Source organism: Podarcis melisellensis (genome assembly GCF_964234715.1).
Source record: "Podarcis melisellensis genome assembly, chromosome: 4".
Taxonomy (NCBI): Eukaryota; Metazoa; Chordata; class Lepidosauria; order Squamata; family Lacertidae; genus Podarcis; species Podarcis melisellensis.
Genome location: NC_138531.1, coordinates 98,535,670 through 98,556,146, shown reverse-complemented (window position 1 = coordinate 98,556,146; position 20,477 = coordinate 98,535,670). Strand labels below are relative to the sequence as shown.

General features: G+C 46.0%; 1 protein-coding gene across 7 annotated transcripts; it reads right to left on the bottom strand.

Moving 5' to 3' along the window:
• Nucleotides 1–930: 930 nt before the first annotated feature.
• On the bottom strand, nt 931–18,466 carry KCNE3 (potassium voltage-gated channel subfamily E regulatory subunit 3). Of its 7 annotated transcripts, none has more exons than XM_081910223.1 (3): nt 18,353–18,457; nt 15,265–15,359; nt 931–1,899 (listed from the first exon to the last, which is right to left on the bottom strand). In XM_081910223.1, exons 2-3 carry the CDS (start codon nt 15,273–15,275, stop codon nt 1,587–1,589), a joined length of 324 nt encoding a protein of 107 aa, XP_081766349.1. In that variant the 5' UTR covers nt 15,276–15,359; nt 18,353–18,457; the 3' UTR covers nt 931–1,586. The 7 variants fall into 7 exon arrangements, with proteins under 7 accessions (XP_081766349.1, XP_081766348.1, XP_081766350.1 ...); XM_081910222.1 differs by having other exon boundaries at nt 931–1,902; nt 18,353–18,456; XM_081910224.1 differs by lacking the exon at nt 15,265–15,359 and having other exon boundaries at nt 931–1,902; nt 18,353–18,466.
• Between the last annotated feature and the right edge of the window lie 2,011 nt (nt 18,467–20,477).

The following is a 20,477-nucleotide window of genomic DNA, read 5'->3' as shown; positions in this document are numbered from 1 at the left end:
ACCTGGAAACTACAACTAATCCAGAATACGGCAGCTAGACTGGTGACTGGGAACGGCCGCCGAGACCATATAACACCGGTCTTGAAAAACCTACACTGGCTCCCAGTATGTTTCCAAGCACAATTCAAAGTGTTGGTGCTGACCTTTAAAGCCCTAAATGGCCTCGGTCCTGTATACCTGAAGGAGCGTCTCCACCCCCATCGTTCTGCCCAGACACTGAGGTCCAGTGCCAAGGGCCTTCTGGCAGTTCCCTCGCTGCGAGAAGCCAAGTTATAGGGAACTCGGTAGTGGCACCCGCCGTGTGGAACGCCCTCCCACCAGATGTCAAAGAGAAACATAACTACCGAACCTTTAGAAGACATCTGAAATCAGCCCTGTTTAGGGAAGCTTTTAATGTTTAATAGCTTATTGTATTTTAGTGTTTTGTTGGAAGCCGCCCAGAGTCCTGGCTGGGGAAACCCAGCCAGATGAGCAGGGTATAAAGAATAAATTATTATTATTATAAAAATACTGGATAGAATTTGTTAAACCTGTAGGACCAAAGAACACACGATATTAGATGAATCAGTTATCCCAGACCCTATCCAACCCTCTTCTGCGACTTCCACTGGATTATCAACCTTAGGCACGAGAACGTCTTCCATCGCTCCTGAAGGCTAGTAATTTAATTCTCAGGGTAGGAAACTGATCTGTTTATTGTGTACTGGGGGCAGGGAAGGAGGAATCAATCAAACATGTACTTTTAATATACCGGTATATATAAAAAACCCCTCTTGATAATCTGCGATTTGAAGGCTCCCCCACCAGTCCAAATTTCTTTGAAAACAGTGTTTCCTCTCCCCGCATCTTAGATTTCCACCCATCAGCACACAGGTGCGCCTCAGTTCCAGAGGCGGGGATATAACTGGAATAGGAAAAGCAAGATGGACTACAACTCCCATCAGCCACAGCCATGCTGGTAGGATGACTCCTACTGGTTAGAAAAGATACTGCCCCATTGAGATATCATCTGTACTGTATCTGCAGCGCTGACTTTAGGGAGGCTTAAATTAGCCCTGAGTGCTCACTGGAAGGACAGATCCTGAAGCTGAGGCTCCAAGACTTTGGACACCTCATGAGAAGAGAAGACTCCCTGGAAAAGACCTTGATGTTGGGAAAGATGGAGGGCACAAGGAGAAGGGGACGACAGAGGACGAGATGGTGGGACAGTGTTCTCAAAGCTACGAACATGAGTTTGACCAAACTGCGGGAGGCAGTGGAAGACAGGAGTGCCTGGCGTGCTCTGGTCCAGGGGGTCACAAAGAGTCGGACACGACTAAACAACTAAACAAACTCCCAGGTAAGTGAGAATAGGTTTGGAGCTGAAGGCTTTAGATCTCTGCAAAATTTAAAAGGCAGCTCATGTGGCAGAACCTTTTTTAACCAGTAGGGGTTGTTTGTCAGTCCTGGCTGATGGGAGTTGTAGTCCAACACATCTGAAGGGCGCCAGGTTGGCAAATAAAAGCTGTGTCGTCTTCTTGCAAAGGATGCACCAAGGATTTCTGCCCTGCAATATCTCAAGTCCTTTCTGCCTTGGTCCTCCCTCCTCATATCATGGACACCCGATTCTTGATGTAAACATGATAGGGGTCGCTCTGTTTGTCCACCTCCTTGCGGGATCTGGTGTAGCCAAGGATCAGGCTCCCGACCGTCGCGGCAAAGAGGATCATCACGAAGAGGATGTAGATGCAAGCGTAGTTGTCCTTCTCCTCCTCTTCGACGACGGGCTTCGCATCGTGGGGGCAAGCGTGGGAGAGAGTCTGGTTCAGGGCCCGCATCATCGAGTCCAGCTTCTGAAGCCAGGTCTCCGTCCGGTTTCCCAACGCGGAGGCCATCGTCCGATCCCGGGGGGTGCCGTCGCTGCTGCAAAAAACAGAAACAGGAACCGTTTCAGAACAAGCAAACCTCTGAAAGCACATGGGGCGGCCTCATTCGCACTCAGAGCTGGCCCAAGATATTCAGCTGCCCCAGGAAGCACAGGAAATAGAGGATAGGCACCGTCAGGCACACAGATGTTGTTGTTGTTGATGATGATAATAATAATAATAATACAGTGGAACCTTGGTTCTTGAACTTAATCCATTCCGGAAGTCCATTCGATTCCCGGAATGTTCGAAAACCAAGGTGCGGCTTCCGATTAGAATAGGCACCCTGGAAACAATGGCTCATAGCCGCATCAGACGTTCAGCTTCCGAAAAATGTTCAAACACTGGAACACTTACTTTTGACTTTTCGGCATTCGGGAGCCAATTTGTTTGTCAACTAACCCGTTCGAGAACCAAGGTTCCACTGTAATAATAATACAGCGGTACCTCGGGTTACAGACGCTTCAGGTTACAGACTCCGCTAACCCAGAAATAGTACCTCGGGTTAAGAACTTTGCTTTAGGATGAGAACAGAAATCGAGCGGCGGCAGTGGGAGGCCCCATTAGCTAAAGTGGTATATCAGGTTAAGAACAGTTTCAGGTTAATAACGGACCTCCAGAACGAATTAAGTTCTTAACCCGAGGTACCACTGTAATAATAAATTATCATTATCATTTCGATTTGTATATTGCCCTTCATCAGATTATCCCAAGGCGGCGTCCAACATTAAAAACACATTATAGAACACCAATGATAGAAACATAATAAAAAGCAGACAGCTGGTTCATCTACTTCAGTAGTGACTACACTGGCTGGCAGCAGCTCCCCAAGCCAGGCTGTGACCATTTGGGGCTGTGACCTTTACACATCTTCCGTCCCGAGATCGTGGGGTGGTACAAAGCTATTTTGGCACCTGTTCCACAGCGTCATTTCCCCCTTGCACAGTGTATGACGAATGGAGACAAAAGGTCCAGTGGCGTAGCGTGGGGGGTGAAGGGGGGGCCGGCCGCAACACCTGGGGGGCGCGCGCTCGCACTCGCACTTGCAGCTCTCTGCCCCTACCTGGCTCACTCAGGGTTAGGGGGCGCAAATTACTTGCCTTGCCCCGGGTGCTGACAACCCACGCTACGCCACTGAAAAGGTCTCAGGGACAAAAGGTTACAGACAGGACACCGCTGACTGATGAGACCGCAAAAGGTCACACGTAGGGGACGATGTTCCAACAGCTGTGGCTTGTCTGGGGGGGGGGGGTTTCCCTGCACCCCAGGGTCACGCGTGCAGACAGACCTCCCGACCCCACTCCCCACTCCGCGATATCCCTACACAACCCTATGTGGCAATGCCTTTGAGGATTGAATTTGGGACCTCCTGTTTGCAAGGCAAGCATTCTTACCATGGAGCTATTGCTCCACCCTCTGCAGTGGTCCATTTAGCTCAGTATTGCCTACACGGACTGGCAGTGGCTCTCCAAGGTTTCTGGCAGCCTTACCTGAAGAATCCAGGGATTAAACCTGGGGCATGCAAAGCAGCTGCCCCATCACTGAGCTGCTGCCCCACCCTCTCCATTGCTCCAATTACCTCAATAGCGCCTGCACTGGCCGGCAGCAGCTCCCCAGGATTTCAAGCCGGAGTCTCTCCTACCATTGGGGACTGACCCTGAAACCTGCTGTGTGCATAGCAAGCACTCTGCCGCAGAGCTACACCATTTCCTGGTTTTAAAAGTAGACCAGGGATGAGGAACCAGTGGGATTTGGCAGGTGAATGCAGACACAATATTACACAATGCTGGACAGTTACTCATTCACTTCACAATCCCAGCTTCAGAAGCCAGCGTGTTAGTAAACAGACCGTAACCATCTCCTTATCTTGACCCTTAAGAGGTTCGCTGGAGAGATTATCACGGCCCAAGATACAGCAGGAGGGGGCAGGGATCTCTCTGGGATCCCATCTCCTTATCTTGACCCTTAAGAGGTTCGCTGGAGAGATTATCACGGCCCAAGATACAGCAGGAGGGGGCAGGGATCTCTCTTCCCATCGGAGCAGCTCAGCTGGGAAAGGAGGCTTCTCGTTGCCTAACTGAGAGATCCCTGCCCCGTCCTGCTTGCACGCAAGCTCTGATAGGCAGCGTGAAGCCTCCCTTCACATCTGAGAGATCCCAGCCCTGCTTGCACACAAGTAGGAGTTTGGAGTTTGGAGGCTGTTCTGATAGGCAGCATGAAGCCTCCCTTCACAGCTGAGTTGCTGGGGTCAGGGAAGGTGGAGGCAGCCCAGAAGCTGCATCTTAGAGTCCCTGCACCACCATCACATGGGGACTTCCAAGCGGCTCCTGAAGCCAGCCAGAGCCAACTGCTCCGGGCTGCTGAGACTGCCGCCGCTGCGTTTCCCGGGGACATTAGATGAAATCCGGGGATGGAATTTGTCCGGGGACTTATTTGCGAATCCGGGGATTGTCCCCGGGAAACGGGGACGTCTAGTAACTCTACTCCAGACATAGAATCATAGAACTGTAGAGTTGTAAAGGACTACATGGATCATCATTCCAGTCCACCTCCCCTGCAATGCAGGATTTTATTTTATTTTTGCTTAAGGTGGGGCTTGAACCCACGGCCCTGAGATTACGACTCTGACGTTCTACCAGCTGAGCTTGTTTTGAACTACAAGATTGATTCCTTTTCGAGGTGGAACCGGCACCCATAAGTACCTTGGGTTAAGAACTTAATTCGTTCCGGAGGTCTGTTCTTAACCTGAAACTGTTCTTAACCTGAAGACCACTTTAGCTAATGGGGCCTCCTGCTGCCTCCGCGCCACTGGAGCTCGATTTCTGTTCTTATCCTGAAGCAAAGTTCTTAAGCCGAGGTACTATTTCTGGGTTAGCGGAGTCTGTAACCTGAAGCGTCTTTAACCTGAAGCGTATGTTACCTGAGGTACCACTGTACTACGTAAGGCGATCTCGCAAGCAAACTGGTCCCAAGTTGTTAAGGGCTTTGTAAGATAAAGTACCCCTAGACGGTTAAGTCCAGTCGCAGACCACTCTGGGGTTGCAGTGCTCATCTCGCTTTCTGGCCGATAAAGCCAGCATTTGTCCACAGACAGCTTTCCGGGTCATGTTGCCAGCAGGACTAAACCGCTTCTAGAGCAACGGGACACCGTGACGGAAACCAGAGCACAAGGAAACACCATTTACCTTCCCACCGCAGCAGTACCTATTTATCCACTTACACTTTGACATGCTTTCGAATTCCTAGGTTGGCAGGAGCTGGGACCGAGCAACAGGAGCTCACCCCGTCATGGGGATTCGAACCACCAACCTTCCAATCGGCAAGCCCAAGAGGCTCAGTGGTTTAGACCACATCGCCACCCACATCCCTAAGAGCTTTAAAGGTAAAGCTAAAGGACCCTGACACTTAAGTCCAGTCGCAGACGACTCTGGGGTTGCGGCACTCATCTCGCTTTACAGGCCAAGGGAGCCGGTGTTTGTCCACAGACATTTTTTCCAGGTCATGTGGCCAGCAGGACTAAGCCACTTCTGGCAAAACCAGAGCAGTGCATGGAAACTCCGTTTACCTTCCCGCCAGAGTGGTACCTATTTATCTATATGCACTAGTGTGCTTTCAAACTACTAGGTTGGCAGGAGCTGGGACTGAGCAACGGGAGCTCACCCCGTCGCAGGGATTCGAACTGCCGGCCTTCTGATCAGCAAGCCCAAGAGGCTTAGTGGTTTAGACTGCTTCATGTTACATACGCTTCAGGTTACAGACTCCGCTAACCCAGAAACAGTGCTTCAGGTTAAGAACTTTGCTTCAGGATAAGAACAGAAATCGGTCTCCGGCGGCGCAGCAGCAGCAGGAGGCCCCATTAGCTAAAGTGGTGCTTCAGGTTAAGAACAATTTCAGGTTAAGAACGGACCTCCGGAACGAATTAAGTACTTAACCCGAGGTACCACTGTATACTAATAGTAGCACCTTGAACCTGAAAAGGCTCTTGAGAGTCGTGTCTGGAAGGACTCCTTACTCCTCAGCCCCTCATTCTCCTTTTACCCCCTCCCTTGAAGTCCCCATATTCAGATGTCCTGGGTTTCTTGATTGAAAATGCCTCGATCTTCCCTGATCTGATGCAACATCTGTACAGACCCAATTCTGCTTTGCTGCGACAGAAGCCCTGTTGTCTCCACATAATAAGTGACGGGTGGCGTCTACAAACCCTTCGGCTTTTATGCCGCCAGCTGACCTTCAGCTGATCTCCCATTGCCGTTGCACAGAAAGGCTGGTGCCGGTTATGTGCTGGCAGGAAGGCGAAAATCCTTTGCTAACCAGGCAATAGGACCTGATTCATGCCACTTCGCACGGTTTCCATACTCTCGCTTACAGCGCAATCGTCATTTGCCCTGCAGAGCTCAACAAGATTTACTCCCAGGGAAATGTGTACTGCAGCCTCTTTTCTCATTGCCATACATCTTTCCTCAACCTCAATGTTTTTGACTACAACTCCCAGAAGCCCCCAGCCAGACTTCATTCCTAGCACAGCCTTTCGCCAACCCATCACCGTCTACTATAGACAATCTGAACTACAATTTCCATCCGCCACAGCTAAATAGCCTTCACATAGCTCCTTATCCTCCTTTCTTGTCTGACTCCCCATCTAAAATAAAGCCTAAGAACCCGTAACTATTTTTGCACACACTCACTCGTCCTTTGCTGACTTTCTCTCTCCTCCTTCCCTTTCTCTCCACCCCTATCAAATTTTTGATTGTAATGCCCTTGGGAGCAGGGACCTATTTTTTCAGCACTGTAGGATTTAGGATAGTACTGAAGCTGATTTGCAGAGATAATTTTTTAATGAATAATTATTAGGTTTCAAGATTTCATCCACTGCACAATGAGGGCTCGAAAGTTTGTATTATTATTACAGTGGTACCTTGATTCTCAAACGCCTTGGTTCTCAAACGCTGAAAATGCGGAAGTGAGTGTTCTGGTTTTCAAATGTTTTTCAGAAGCCAAACATCTGATGCAGCTGTAGGCTATTGGGCACCTGCTCCAATCAGAAGCTGCGCCTTGGTTTTCGAACATTTCAGAAGTCAAACGGACTTCTAGAACGGATTAAGTTTGGCGCTTTTGTTTTTGCCATTTATTTTGCATTTTTGTTTTTGGAGGCTTTTTCGGTAAATTTGTTTTTGTGACTGTGTGGAGCCCAGTTCAGCTACTGATTGATTGATTGATTGATTGATTGTGTGACTGCAGAAATGGATAAAAGCCCCCCATCCAAACAATGACTATCATCAGTGCAGGGAATAATAATTTTCATTTTTATCATCTACAATACTGTCTTATTTATTTCATAGTACAGTACATTGATTATTGCTTTCATTTTATGGATCAATGGTCTCGTTAGATAGTAAAATTCATGTTAAATTGCTGCTTTAGGGGTTGTTTTTAAAAGTCTGGAACGGATTAATCCCACTTGCATTACTTTCTATGGGGAAGCACGCCTTGGTTTTGGAACACTTTGGTTTTGGAACAGACTTCCGGAACAGATTAAGTTTGAGAACCAAGGTACCACTGTATTATTATTTATAATGGAACACATCTGCACGATGGCAACATTTGTGCTAAGTAAGTATAAAGCAGCTCTGTGTTGGAACTAATTCCATCGCAGGTCTGCTTGCTCTTCAAGGGCTTTGCAAACATGAATGAATTATGCTTCATTGCCCTTCTGGAAAAGCAAACAAACATTACCTACATGTGTGGGAATGGTAAACTCAACCGAGAAAAAGCAGTTTGCTGTGAGGCTGTGCTCCTGTGCTATCATCGCTCTAGCATTATTATTTTCCTGCCCTGAGAGTTTTCCTCTTTTTTAAGGACCTTGAGAAGTTGGAAAACATTCAGACGGGGAAACCCAAATGATCAATGGGTGGGGTGCAAATCCCCAATGAAGAAAATTTGCAACGTTTGCAGGGCTGCCACACACCCAGATTATAACGGACATTTCCGGGATTAATAAAGGTAAAGAGTACCCTGACCGTTAGGTTCCGCCATGGACGACTCTGGGGTTGCGGCGCTCATCTCGCTTTACTGGCCAAGGGAGCTGGCGTACAGTTTCTGGGTCATGTGGCCAGCATGACTAAGCTGCTTCTGGTGAAACCACAGCAGCGCACGGAAACGTCGTTTACCTTCCCGCCGGAGCGGTACCTATTTATCTACTTGCACTCTGACGTGCTTTTGCACTTTGAAGCGCTGCTTTCCCCCATCGCCAGCCTCAAAGATCCCTGAAGCCTTCGGAGCGCAGCGGGAACTTGCGCTGCGCTCCGAAGGCTTCAGGTGGCTATCCCTAAAGCCTGGAGAACGAGAGGGGTTGCTATCGCTGAAGCCAAGGAGCCGGCATTCTCTCCATAGGACGCACACACATTTCCCCGTAATTTTTGGAGGGGGAAAAGTGCGTTCTATAGAGCGAAAAATACGGTAAGCAGAAGGCAGAGACAGCCACCAAATTCTATCATGTCTCTGCTGACGCACCTTTTCTCAAAACTAGAAGGCCCTAACAATGCAACCTTTCCTTGTAGGGGAGCAGTTCCATCGCCTTGATCATTTGCTTTGTCCTTTTACGATACGATATCTTTATTGCCATTGTCCCATACAGAACAACAAAACTGAAAAAATCTACCTCAGACATTCAGAAGCCAACAAGCCCACTATCCCAGCTATCCCAGCCTCATTTGCCCCCTAAAACTCTGATACCCCATAATTAAATACAATAAACTCCCATAGAGACTACCTTACACTGCGTTTAAAACCAAAATCGCATTTGGATAGAAACTGTTTCTCAGGCAGCTAGTCCTGGTCTTTATAACCCTGTACCTTCTTCCAGAAGGCAGAAGCTGAAAGAGATCATTTCCGGGCTGCGCACCATCCTGCGCTATCTCTGCAGCTTTCTTATGGCACCTGGCAGCATAGATTTGATCTAAGGTGGGAAGAGTGCACCCAATTATTCTCTCCACAGTCTTTACAACCCTGGACAGCATTGTTTTTCCCCTGCAGCTCCCAAACCATACACACAGACCATAAATTAATATACTCTCCACAGTCCAATGGTAAAATGCCATCAACAGGTCGTTTGAGAGATTGTTTTTCCGGAGGATTCTCAGAAAATATAACCTCTGCTGTGCTCTCTTCATCAGGTCTTTGTGTTTCCTCCCCAGGTTAGGGAGAAACCTTCTCCAACTCTACAATATCCTTTCTGAGATGAGGCAACGGTATTCCAAATGTGGTTGCACTACAGATTTGTACAATGGAACGATGGTGTTGGCGGTACTATGACCCTACATGATTCTATGATTCTATAATATGATTCTATGATTAGCCGAGATTCCTGCGTTGCAGGCGGTTAGACTAGATGACTCGTTCCAACTCTACAATTCTTTGACTCGAACCTCCACTGATTCCAGCTGACATATTTGACTTCCTGGTCTTGCCTGGGAGCTGCAGTCCAAGCACCCTTCCCACCCACCCCTTTTCTGTTTTGTGAAAGCCGCTATTGTTCAGAGAAGGGGAAAGACTGATAAGTCCCTGGCCGAGAGCTCCGTGGTCAACCAAAAAACCGGGCCGTCCACAATTCCATTGTGCCTGCCCGGCTGAGCTTGCCAAACTCCCTTTCTGCAAAAAATGAGGAATGCAAATAAGAAACCACTTCCTTGCTGGCTGCGGACGCAGGAGAGAAACATGATCCAAAATATTGGCACAATCAGACAGCAGTACCAAGTACGGAGAGTCAGTGTGGTGTAGTGGTTAGAGCACTGGACTAAGACCTGGGAGACCAGGGTTCGAATTCCCTACTCAGCTCACTGGGTGAGCTTGGGCCAGGCACTCGCTCTCAGCCTAACCTACCTGGCAAGGTTCTTGTTGGGATTAAATGGAGAGGAGGAGAACCGTTTACGCCAGGCATAGGCAAACTCGGCCCTCCAGATGTTTTGGGACTACAACTCCCATCATCCCTGACCACTGGGCCTGTAAGCTAGGGATGGTGGGAGTTGTAGTCCCAAAACATCTGGAGGGCCGAGTTTGCCTATGCCTGGTTTACAGCACCTTGAGGAAAAGGTGGAAGAGATAACAGTAAATGAATAACAACTAATCCCCAAGGGGGATATCTGCAAAGAGAAGTGGAGGGGCCAGAGGAGGATGAGATTTCGAGGGCTGAGTGGCCTGAAAAGGCCACTTTGCAGCCATGGGGGGTGGGGGGAGAGATATACAACAGTGTGTGAATCTGGGTTGGGGGGAGAAATTCAATTTTGGTCGTATTTTAATGAGAAACCCCCCCATTTGTGCTTCTTGAGTGAGTACGTGAACCAAAACACAGCGACGTCCTTCAAAATCAGAACATCTCTGTATTTTACACTATAGTTCGTACACGCTTCTGTCTAGGATGGATAACTCAGCTGGTAGAGCACAGGGCTCTTAACCTCATGGCTGTGGGTTCGAATCCCACATTGGGTGAAAGGTTCCAGCATTGCAGGGGCTGGACTAGATGACATGCATGGGTCCCTTCCAGCTCTGATTCTAAGATTCAACTGGCCGAGGCGTGCAAAAGCCTTGTATTGGGGGGATGTGCATCAAAAGACATATTCTGATCTTAAAAATAACATATGAATTGCCACTTTCCAAAAAAACATGCATTACTGTACTTTGCAATGGCACAGAGGGTGGCTGGGTGCAATGTCTGGAGAGTGCCCTAAAACTGCCTTCAGATATACTCAAATATCCCTGAAACAGGGCCGGATTTAGGTTTGATGAAGCCCTAAGCTACTGAAGGTAATGCGGCCCTTTATATGTCCAGCTGTCCTTTGTCAACAACAAATGGTCGCTGTTTTTGGTGTTGAATATATGCTAGATGGTAATTTATGGACCTAATAGGTATCTAATGCCATTTGCACAGTCCATGCAGAATGTCGGCACCCTATATATTGTTGTTTAGTCGTTTAGTCGTGTCCGACTCTTCGTGACCCCCTGGACCAGAGCACGCCAGGCACTCCTGTCTTCCACTGCCTCCTGCAGCTTGGTCAAACTCAGGCTGGTAGCTTCGAGAATACTGTCCAACCATCTCGTCCTCTGTCGTCCCCTTCTCCTTGTGCCCTCCATCTTTCCCAACATCAGGGTCTCTTCTCATGAGGTGGCCAAAGTATTGGAGCCTCAGCTTCAGGATCTGTCCTTCCAGTGAGCACTCAGGGCTGATTTCCTTCAGAATGGAGAGGGTTGATCTTCTTGCAGTCCATGGGATTCTCCAGAGTCTCCTCCAACACCTGAATTCAAAAGCATCCATTCTTCAGCGATCAGCCTTCTTTATGGTCCTGCTCTCACTTCCATACATCACTACTGGGAAAACCATAGCTTTAACTATACAGACCTTTGCCGGCAAGGTGATGTCTCTGCTTTTTAAAATGTTGTCTAGGTCATTGCTTTTCTCCCAAGAAGCAGGCGTCTTTTAATTTTGTGACTGCTGTCACCAAACCAGTGATATTTTAAGGAGCAGGCTAGCAGGCGGGTCCCATGACTTACAGCATAGGAGCCTACACAACACAAAACACTGTTGCCATATGTAGATTTTATTTTATTTGTCTTATATTTTGGAAATGTACATCCAGGTTTTTTTCCCCTTTAATTTTTTTGGGGGGCCCCTAAGAGAGTGGGGCCCTAAACTATAGCTTGCTTAGCTTATATGTAAATCTGGCGCTGCCTGAAAAGCATCCCTCCTCGGTCGCACACCTACGGCGATGCTGAGACGTCTCTGGCGAGACCCATTCAGGTTTGAGGAGCAAGAGGGATCGGCGAGGCCTCCCTCATTCCACACCCTTCAGTATTTACACGGGGGAATTAGCTGCATATTTCCAAGGACTGCTTGGGCTGTGTGCTTTTACAGATTTGCGCAAACAAAGTTCTCCAGTTTCATAACACCTGCAGCGGGCGTGTGTTACACTCAGAAGCCCAACACTGCACCTGAAAGCATCATCACTGTATGTTTCGGCAGGGCAAAACAGAGTCGTCCCGTCCCGTCCCCAAAAGGCAGAAAGGCAGCCAGATCCTAGAATTGGGGTCACATCCATACTGAGTGTAGGAAACCTTAAACCCTCCAGATATCGCAGAACTATAGCTCCCATTGTCTTGCACCGTGGCCATTCTTCAATAATAATTTTTATTAAAGGTTCTATTTTACAATTTCAGATAAACCTTGTACAGTCATACCTTGGGTTAAATATTCTTCAGGTTGAGCGTTTTCAGGTTACGCTCTGTGGTGACCCGGAAGTAACGGAGTGCGTTACTTCCGGGTTTTGCCGCTCAGGCATGAGCAGATGCTCAAAATGACGTCATGCGTGGCAAGATGCGACCCATGCACACGCAAACACATGTTATGTTCTACTCAGGATGTGAACAAGGCTCCAGAATGGATCCAGAGGTACCACTGTACAAACTTTAAAATATCCAATGACTTCCCCCTCTTTCCGTGGTTCGTTTCACATATCTTACATCCCTGCCCACTCTACTATAACCATTCAAATCAATTTTCCACTATTACACCCATCAAGAATTATTTACTCTTAACGCTGCCAGCTTGCCAACAAAGGTTCGTATAGTTAAAGCTCTGGTTTTCCCAGTAGTGATGTATGGAAGTGAGAGCTGGACCCAAAAGAAGGCTGATCGCCAAAGAATGGGTGCTTTTGAATTCTGGTGCTGGAGGAGACTCTTGAGAGTCCCATGGACTGCAAGAAGATCAAACCTCTCCATTCTGAAGGAAATCAGCCCTGAGTGCTCACTGGAAGGACAGATCCAGAAGCTGAGGCTCCAAGACTTTGGCCACCTCATGAGAAGAGAAGACTCCCTGGAGAAGACCCTGATGTTGGGAAAGATGGAGGGCACAAGGAGAAGGGGGCGACAGAGGACGAGATGGTTGGATAGTGTTTTCGAGGTTACCAGCATGAGTTTGACCAAACTGCGGGAGGCAGTGGAGGACAGAGGTGCCTGGCGTTCTCTGGTCCATGGGGTCACGAAGAGTCGGACACGACTAAACGACTAAACAACAACAACAACGCTGCCAGCGTTTTCAGCTGTACACAGCTGTTTTCCATATACTCAATAAACGTTTTCTAGACTTCTTTAAATGTATGTTCTTCCTGCTCTCTTATTCTATATGTAATACTGCAAATTGTGCATATTCCATCAACTTGAGTTGCCCATACTCTTGAGTTGGGACCTCGCTCATTTTCCATTTTGAGGCTAACGAAACACGGGCCGCAGTTGTTGCGTACATAAATAATCTTTTCTGACACCTGGGAATTTCAGTCTGAGTTATCCACAGCAGAAAGGACTCTAGTTTTTTGGGGTGGGAGTAATTTTAAACATTTTCCCCAGTTCATTATAAATTATTTCCCAATATTCTTTTACCTTTTTACATGTCCACCACATGTGGAAGAATGTTCCCTCTACATTTTTACACTTCCAGCATCTTGGCCACTCTTGCTGGGACTAAACTCCAATCGCCTTTGGAGGGCCACAGAAGAGATTTCTCTTTTCACTTTTACAGTAATATCTTATTTCAAGATTCAGAGTTACACTCTATCACTCAACAGCTATAATCCCATTTCACAACACCGCCAACTTCCCGCTCAACCGAAATTACGATTACAGTGGTATCTCGGGTTACAGACGCTTCAGGTTACAGGCGCTTCAGGCTAGGCTACAGACTCCGCTAACCCAGAAATAGTACCTCAGGTTAAGAACTTTGCTTCAGGATGAGATCAGAAATCGTGTGGTGGCAGCAGGAGGCCCCATTAGCTAAAGTGGTACCTCAGGTTAAGAACAATTTCAGGTTAAGAACGGACCTCTAGAACGAATTAAATTCTTAACCTGAGGTACCACTGTAAAAATAAAACAACACACCAATAGCCGCCCCCACCCCAAGGAAAAACACATTTTAAAAGGGCATAGGATGTAAATCAAATCAGCCAAAGGCCTGGTTGAAAAGGAACGTTTTTACCAGGCACCTAAAGGTGTATAATGAAGGTGCCAGGCAAACTTCCCTGGGGAGAGCGTTCCACAGACAGGGAGCCACTGCAGAGAAAACCCCGTTCTTGTGTTGCCACCCTCCAGACCTCTCGAGGAGGAGGCACACGAATTAAGTTCTTAACCCGAGGTACCACTGCACATGCAATTGCATTTTTAAAATTCCATCACTTCCAGCTTCATCCTTTTTAACAAATTTCTTACTGTGTTCTGCATTGCTGACTCCAACTGTAGAGGCAGAGTGGCTATTAGCGAGCCTGCAAGTCTGTCTACGTTGGGCATGTGGAACATTTGGCCCCCCAGATGTGTCTGAACTACAACTCCCATCAGCCCCTGCAAGGATGGTCAGAGACAATGGGAGTTTAGTTAAGTAACAGGAGGAAGGCCACCTGTCTTGGATGTTTATTTGAGATTCCTGCATTGCAGGGGGGCTGGACTAGATGAACCTGGGGGTCCCTCCCGCCTCTACAATTCTGTGATTCTACAACCTGAGCACAAGAGCGATCTCCTCTCAAAGAATGTCCTCTGAGGCAGAATGGCGGGTGAGAACCACGGAATTCGCAGAGATGGCAAAACTGATGGTGCAGATGAGAGACCCAAGTTTAGAATCTTTAGAGGAGGACTGGAAACTTTCTCCGGCCTTCTAAATAAAGTAACTTCTCATATGCAAAGTCCACAGCGGGGTTGGCATGGCTAGCAGCCGGAACCAGAATCCTAGTAAATATACAGTGGTACCTCAGGTTAAGACCTCTGGAGGTCCATTCTTAACCTGAAACTGTTCTTAACCTGAGGTACCACTTTAGCTAATGGGGCTTCCCGCTGCCACCGCACCGCCGGAGCACGATTTCTGTTCTCATCCTGAAGCAAAGTTCTTTTACTATTTCTGGGTTAACGGAGTCTGTAACCGGAAGCTTCTATAACCTGAAGCGTCTGTAACCTGAAGCATCTGTAACCCAAGGTACCCTGTTTGCCCGCTGAACCGTTCTGTGTTAACACAAAAGCTTGCACGTGATCCACAATCCTTCGGCTGCCTGGGGAAAGTGTGTCAGCAGGGTCCAGGGATTGGTGGACTTGGGCGCCATTGTGCTTTTGACAAAGGCGCAAAACCCCCGAGATACCAAAGGTGTGTTGTGGCATCGAAAACACGGCTTAATTTGAGCCGAGAGGCAATTGGAGCCTTGCAATAGAGGCGGGGACCCTGCCAACCAGGTTTCAAAGGTAGCCTTCGAAGGCCTCCTTCCCGGCCCTGTGGACTCTTCCCCCAGGCCAAATCTCTCACTAGTCCCATCTCACCACCTCCTCACACGATTTCAGTTACCTGGAAAGCATTCTTGAACCGTGACGGTGTCTTTGGCTTGCTGGGATGGAAGATACAAAGATTTGTGTCAGCAGAAACCTCTGCTTTTCGCGTAGCTGGAATGCAAGGTGAAGAGTCAAATCCATTGCTCCGCCCCCTTTTGCGTTTGGCCACGCCCACTGCATGCTGGCTCCCAGAAACTTGCCCAGGGGGGATTGTGGCCCTCAGACTGGAAAGAAAAAAAAATCCTTTCCCTGGGAACCCCTTTCCCCCAATGCCAGTGTGGAATACAGAACGTAATAATAATTTGCTTTCTGAGCATGTGCAGAGTGCTTTTGCCCCAGGAATCACGATTGGCCTGCAAATACCTGGATTTGAGATGGGAATTCCCAGCAGAAGTTTCTTCTGCTACCAACCAGTCTGCCTTTTTGTACTAGATGTTTTATCAAGGGCCTTTCATACAATGATAATTCGCAGTTCTATATTGTTCCAGGGGTGCCGTTTGATCACAAAAGTTATCAAATACAGTGGGAAAGGAAAACAGCAGCTGGAACTGTAATCTACAAACAGATACACACAGGGCCGGATTTAGGTTTGATGAGGTCAGCAACCTTTTTCAGCCATGGGCCGGTCCACTGTCCCTCAGAGCTTGTGGGGGGCTGGACTATATTTGGGGGGGGGAATGAACGAATTCCTATGCCCCACAAATAACCCAGAGATGCATTTTATATAAAAGTACACACTCTACTCATGTGAAAACACCAGGCAGACCCCACAAATAACCCCTCTAACAAAATAAGCCCTCTGGTCTTAGTTTGCCTACCCCTGCTCTAACCCTTTCATTGGCTGTGAATCCTTTTCTGTTCTGCAAACCCTGCGATGAAGGCTGGGTGTATCCAGTGCTGGATTTAAATATAAGCTAAACAAGCTATAGTTTAGGGCCCCACTCTCTTGGGGGCCCCCCAAAAAAATAAAGAAAAAAAAATCTGGATGTACATTTCCAAAATATAAGATAAAAAACAAATAAAATAAAACCTACAAACAGCAACAGTGTTCTGTGTTGTGTAAGCTCCTATTTGTTATGTGCAAATGGGTTTAGATACCTATTAGGTCCATAAATTACCATCTAGCATATATTCAACACCAAAAACAGCGACCATTTGTTGTGGACAAAGGACAGCTGGACATATAAAGGGCCCCATTACCTTCAGTAGCTTAGAGGATGGGTAGGCAAACTAAGGCCGGGGGCCAGATCCGACCCAATCGTCTTCTAAATCCAGCCCGTGGATGGTCTGGGAATCAGCGTGTTTTCACATGAGTAGAATGTATCCTTTTATTGAAAAGGCATCTCTGGGTTATTTGTGGGGCCTGCCTGGTATTTTTACATGAGTAGATTGTGTGCTTTTATTTAAAATGCATCTCTGGGTTATTTGTGGGACATAGGAATTCGTTCATCCCCCCCAAAAAAATATAGTCACCCCCCCCACAAAGTCTGAAGGACAGTGGACCAGCCCCCTGCTGAAAAAGTTTGCTGACCCCTGATAAAAAGCTATTCATCAGGAAATTTGTTTTAAGTTTTTAATGTGTGCTAAAACGCTAAGTCTAAGTTGTTTTTTTTAATGGTTTAACCACATCAGTTAACAAACATGGATGCATATGCTATCATGTTACTGTTTCAGTTAAATAAATTGTTTAGTTATTCAGGAAACGATTGCTTTGTCTCCTTCCGATAAAGCACAGCGGAAAAGTTGTCCAAATATAAACAGTTAACTTATTAAACATCACCATAATTTCATAATGATCGGTCTATGTTTTTCTAATCGCATAACCAAACCAGTCACTGTAAAAGCTACTCTGAAAATTTAGTACTCGGGAAAAAGGAAACCTTCATCTGGTTGTAAATATTAAGATGATACCAGCAAGAACGAGTCTGTAAAAAAAAAAAAAGATCTAAATCAAGGCTTACTGACTAGCGATTTAAATCGTGCAGCTAACCAAAGGGTCAGAAAATCAGATGGAGAATTTGGAGTACTGTATGAGCTGGATCAAGGCTGCCCCAAAGGAGAGTGGCATCAATTCATAGAATCGTAGAATTGTAGATACGCAAGGGAACCCCAAAGGTCATCTAGCATGTTCAGGGGGCACCCTCTCCTTCGTAAGTAGCTGCCTTGGCCGGATTGGGACCCAAACCCAGCCTCCCCTGTCCCCAGAAAAGTTTGCAAGAAAGCAGGGTGGATTAAAAAACCCCCAATGATTTTAAATATATATATACAGTATATATATAATTGGTTTTTTTATTTAAATCAGATTTTTTAAAATTTAAATTAGATTTTTAAAATAAAATGCTTTTGGAGGAAAAAACTTTCTAAAGGTAGTTTTCTACTTAAGTTACATTATAGTCCAAAGGCTATAATATCAAGAAATAAGGATTTGTTTTAAGTTTCTCGTGTGTGCTAAAACTCAGTCTAAGGTTTTTTTTTTAATTGTTTAACCATATTAGTTAACAAACATAGAGACATATGCTAAAATGTTATTGTTTCATTTAAATGAATTGTTTAGTTATCCAGGAAATGATTGTTTTTCTCCTTCCAATGAAGTACAGCGGAAAAGTTGTCCAAATATAAACAGTTAATTTATTAAACTTATTAAATCAGGCTGCCCCCAAGGAGGGTGGCATCAATTCATAGAATCGTAGAACTGTAGATACGCAAGGGAACCCCAGAGGTCATCTAGCTGAATCCCCCGCAATGCGGGAATCGCAGCTCAAGAATCCCTTGACACGTGTCCAGGGGGCAGCTCCATCCATTTGGGGCTTTCTAAGAAGATGAGGTTGGACTCCGACGCGCGAGAGGAGTCAACACGTGTCTGCATGTTCTGGGAGGGTGCACCCTCTCCATTGTAAGGAGCTGCCTCGGCCAGATCGGGACCCAAATCCGCGATCCGCGTGTCCCCAGAGAAGCGCTTTCACACGAGACAGTGGGTCGCGTGTCGCAGCCAGCGCTTCGCCACAGCTGGGGGAAGGCAAACGGTTCGGGCGCTGAATCCGGGGCTGATGGTGATTCTCCCCGCGCCCGGCCTCAGTTTCCCATGCGCGCTGCACCGGACTCACCTCCACCTGCTGCTGCTGCTCCTCCAGAGGCGCCGGCTCACTCGCCTGCGGGATTCTGCGGCGGAGCGTCTCCCGGCAGCAGCCGCCTTGGGCGAGGCGAAGCCAGCCCTCCCCTTGGGCCGGGGCCGTCCCTCCCTGGCTGGCAGCCCAAGCCGAAGCCGCCACCTGATACTGGAGGCAGCCTTTTCCTGGGCAGAAATCCAACAGGTGGGAAGTTAAATTAATTGGAAACAGCTTGCAGATACTGAATTGGCTTAGGATTTTATATAAGTTAAGTGATGAATTAATATGTTTAATTTCAAATGAAAAGGCTGAAGGATGTTAATGTTCAAGTTAAATTTTAGAAGAACTGTGATTTGGATAACCATTAAAAGGATATGCATTGATAATAATAATAATAATAATAATAATAATAATAATAATAATAATAATAATAATATATTTATTGTCATTTATTGTCATTTTGGGGACAACAAAAATGAAATTCAACCAAGTGTTAAGTCACTTAACAATGTTAATAAGTGTAATTTTTAATAAGGTTTTGATTTTGTTTGTTTATAATTTTGTGAAAATCAATTTAAAAATTTGGAATAAGAAGTCCAACAGGTGGGGCTTCACCTGTTGAACTTTTGCCTGTCGTGTGCTGCAAAACGACAACAACAAACCTATGGTTACCTGAAACATAAACACACAAGACGAAACCGGCTGTACTTTTGAATAAATAAGGTGTACCATTCATTGTATCAGATTGTAGATTTCAACGGAAGTCTCATAAAGTTCAAGGAAAAAGGGAGAAGACCCAGTGGATCAGTTCATTCTCTAGTCGGTTCATGCATAAGGTTCATACATGTATACAGGTATCTATTCCACCTGTCTGTTCAAAGAGTCCAATCATGCACATGAAGGGTTGTTACAGTTCCACAGAATCCTTTCACAGAGTCTAAGACAAGGATTTACGGAATATTAGCTTTGTTTCGCCATCCTAGGCTTCATCAGTAGAACAGGCTGTAGGTACGGCAAATAAATGCAATCTCGTAATCTCACAGCGCAAGAGAGCTCTGCTGTTTGCATGTGTTTTCAGGACCCCATAGAGTCCGCGACACATGAAAAACAAAAGCAAAAACTCTTATCCATGCTTACCTGGAGGTAAGTCCAGTGCTTTCTTTTTCTATATATCTAAAAAAAAAAGTTTAGTGGTACTATACTCTGATTTTGACTCAAGAAAACCACCATTTTATAGTTCAAATTGGGGAAAATGAATACAGTAAATGGACAAAAGTACAAAGATTCACAACATGTTTAGGGATATGCGCAGCGCCGGATTTATGTATAAGCTAAACAAGCTATAGCTTGGGGCCCCACTCAGTTAAAATCGTTAGTCGGATTGGAATATCTCTTTTGTTTAAGGTTAATTCTGGACATGACAGAAGAGGTAAAGGGTTTGGATTATCATAAAATATGTGGGAGGAATTGATTAATGATAGGACCCACATAGGGGAGGGTGGAAGTCCAGGAGGTTCCTTGGAATCTTGTTTTTTTATGATTTATGTTTGATATACCTTTGTAAAATTTTAAGCTGAAAAACCAAATAAATAAATTAGGGAGAGAGAAGAAAGTGCATAGTGCGTAGTTGAACTGTGGAACTCCTTGCTGCAGCACCAACTTGGGTGGCTTTAAAAGAGGATTAGACCATACAATTGTATGGAAAAAATACGAAATAACAGATACAATTTTGCTTAAAATGTATATATAGGAAGTGCAGTGCAAGCGATGGAAGTCAATTAATGAAATTTTTCGTGTGCATGCACACGAAAGCTCATACCAAGAACTAACTTAGTTGGTCTTTAAGGTGCTACTGGAAGGAATTTTTTTTGTAATGAAATTTTATTATTGAGATATCTGTAGAATAAATTCGGAAGAAATTCTTCCAACTTTTCTTCTTCTTTTTCTCCTTATTTTCCTTTTCCCTTTCTTCCTTTTTTGTTCTTTTTTATATGTGTGCTTATCTGAAATATATATGTATGTATGCATTTGCAATATTTTGCTTATATTATGTAATAATCATGTTAATTTTTTTTTTTAAAAGAAACATTTTCCAATCTTCTCTAAAAAAAATTTAAAATAT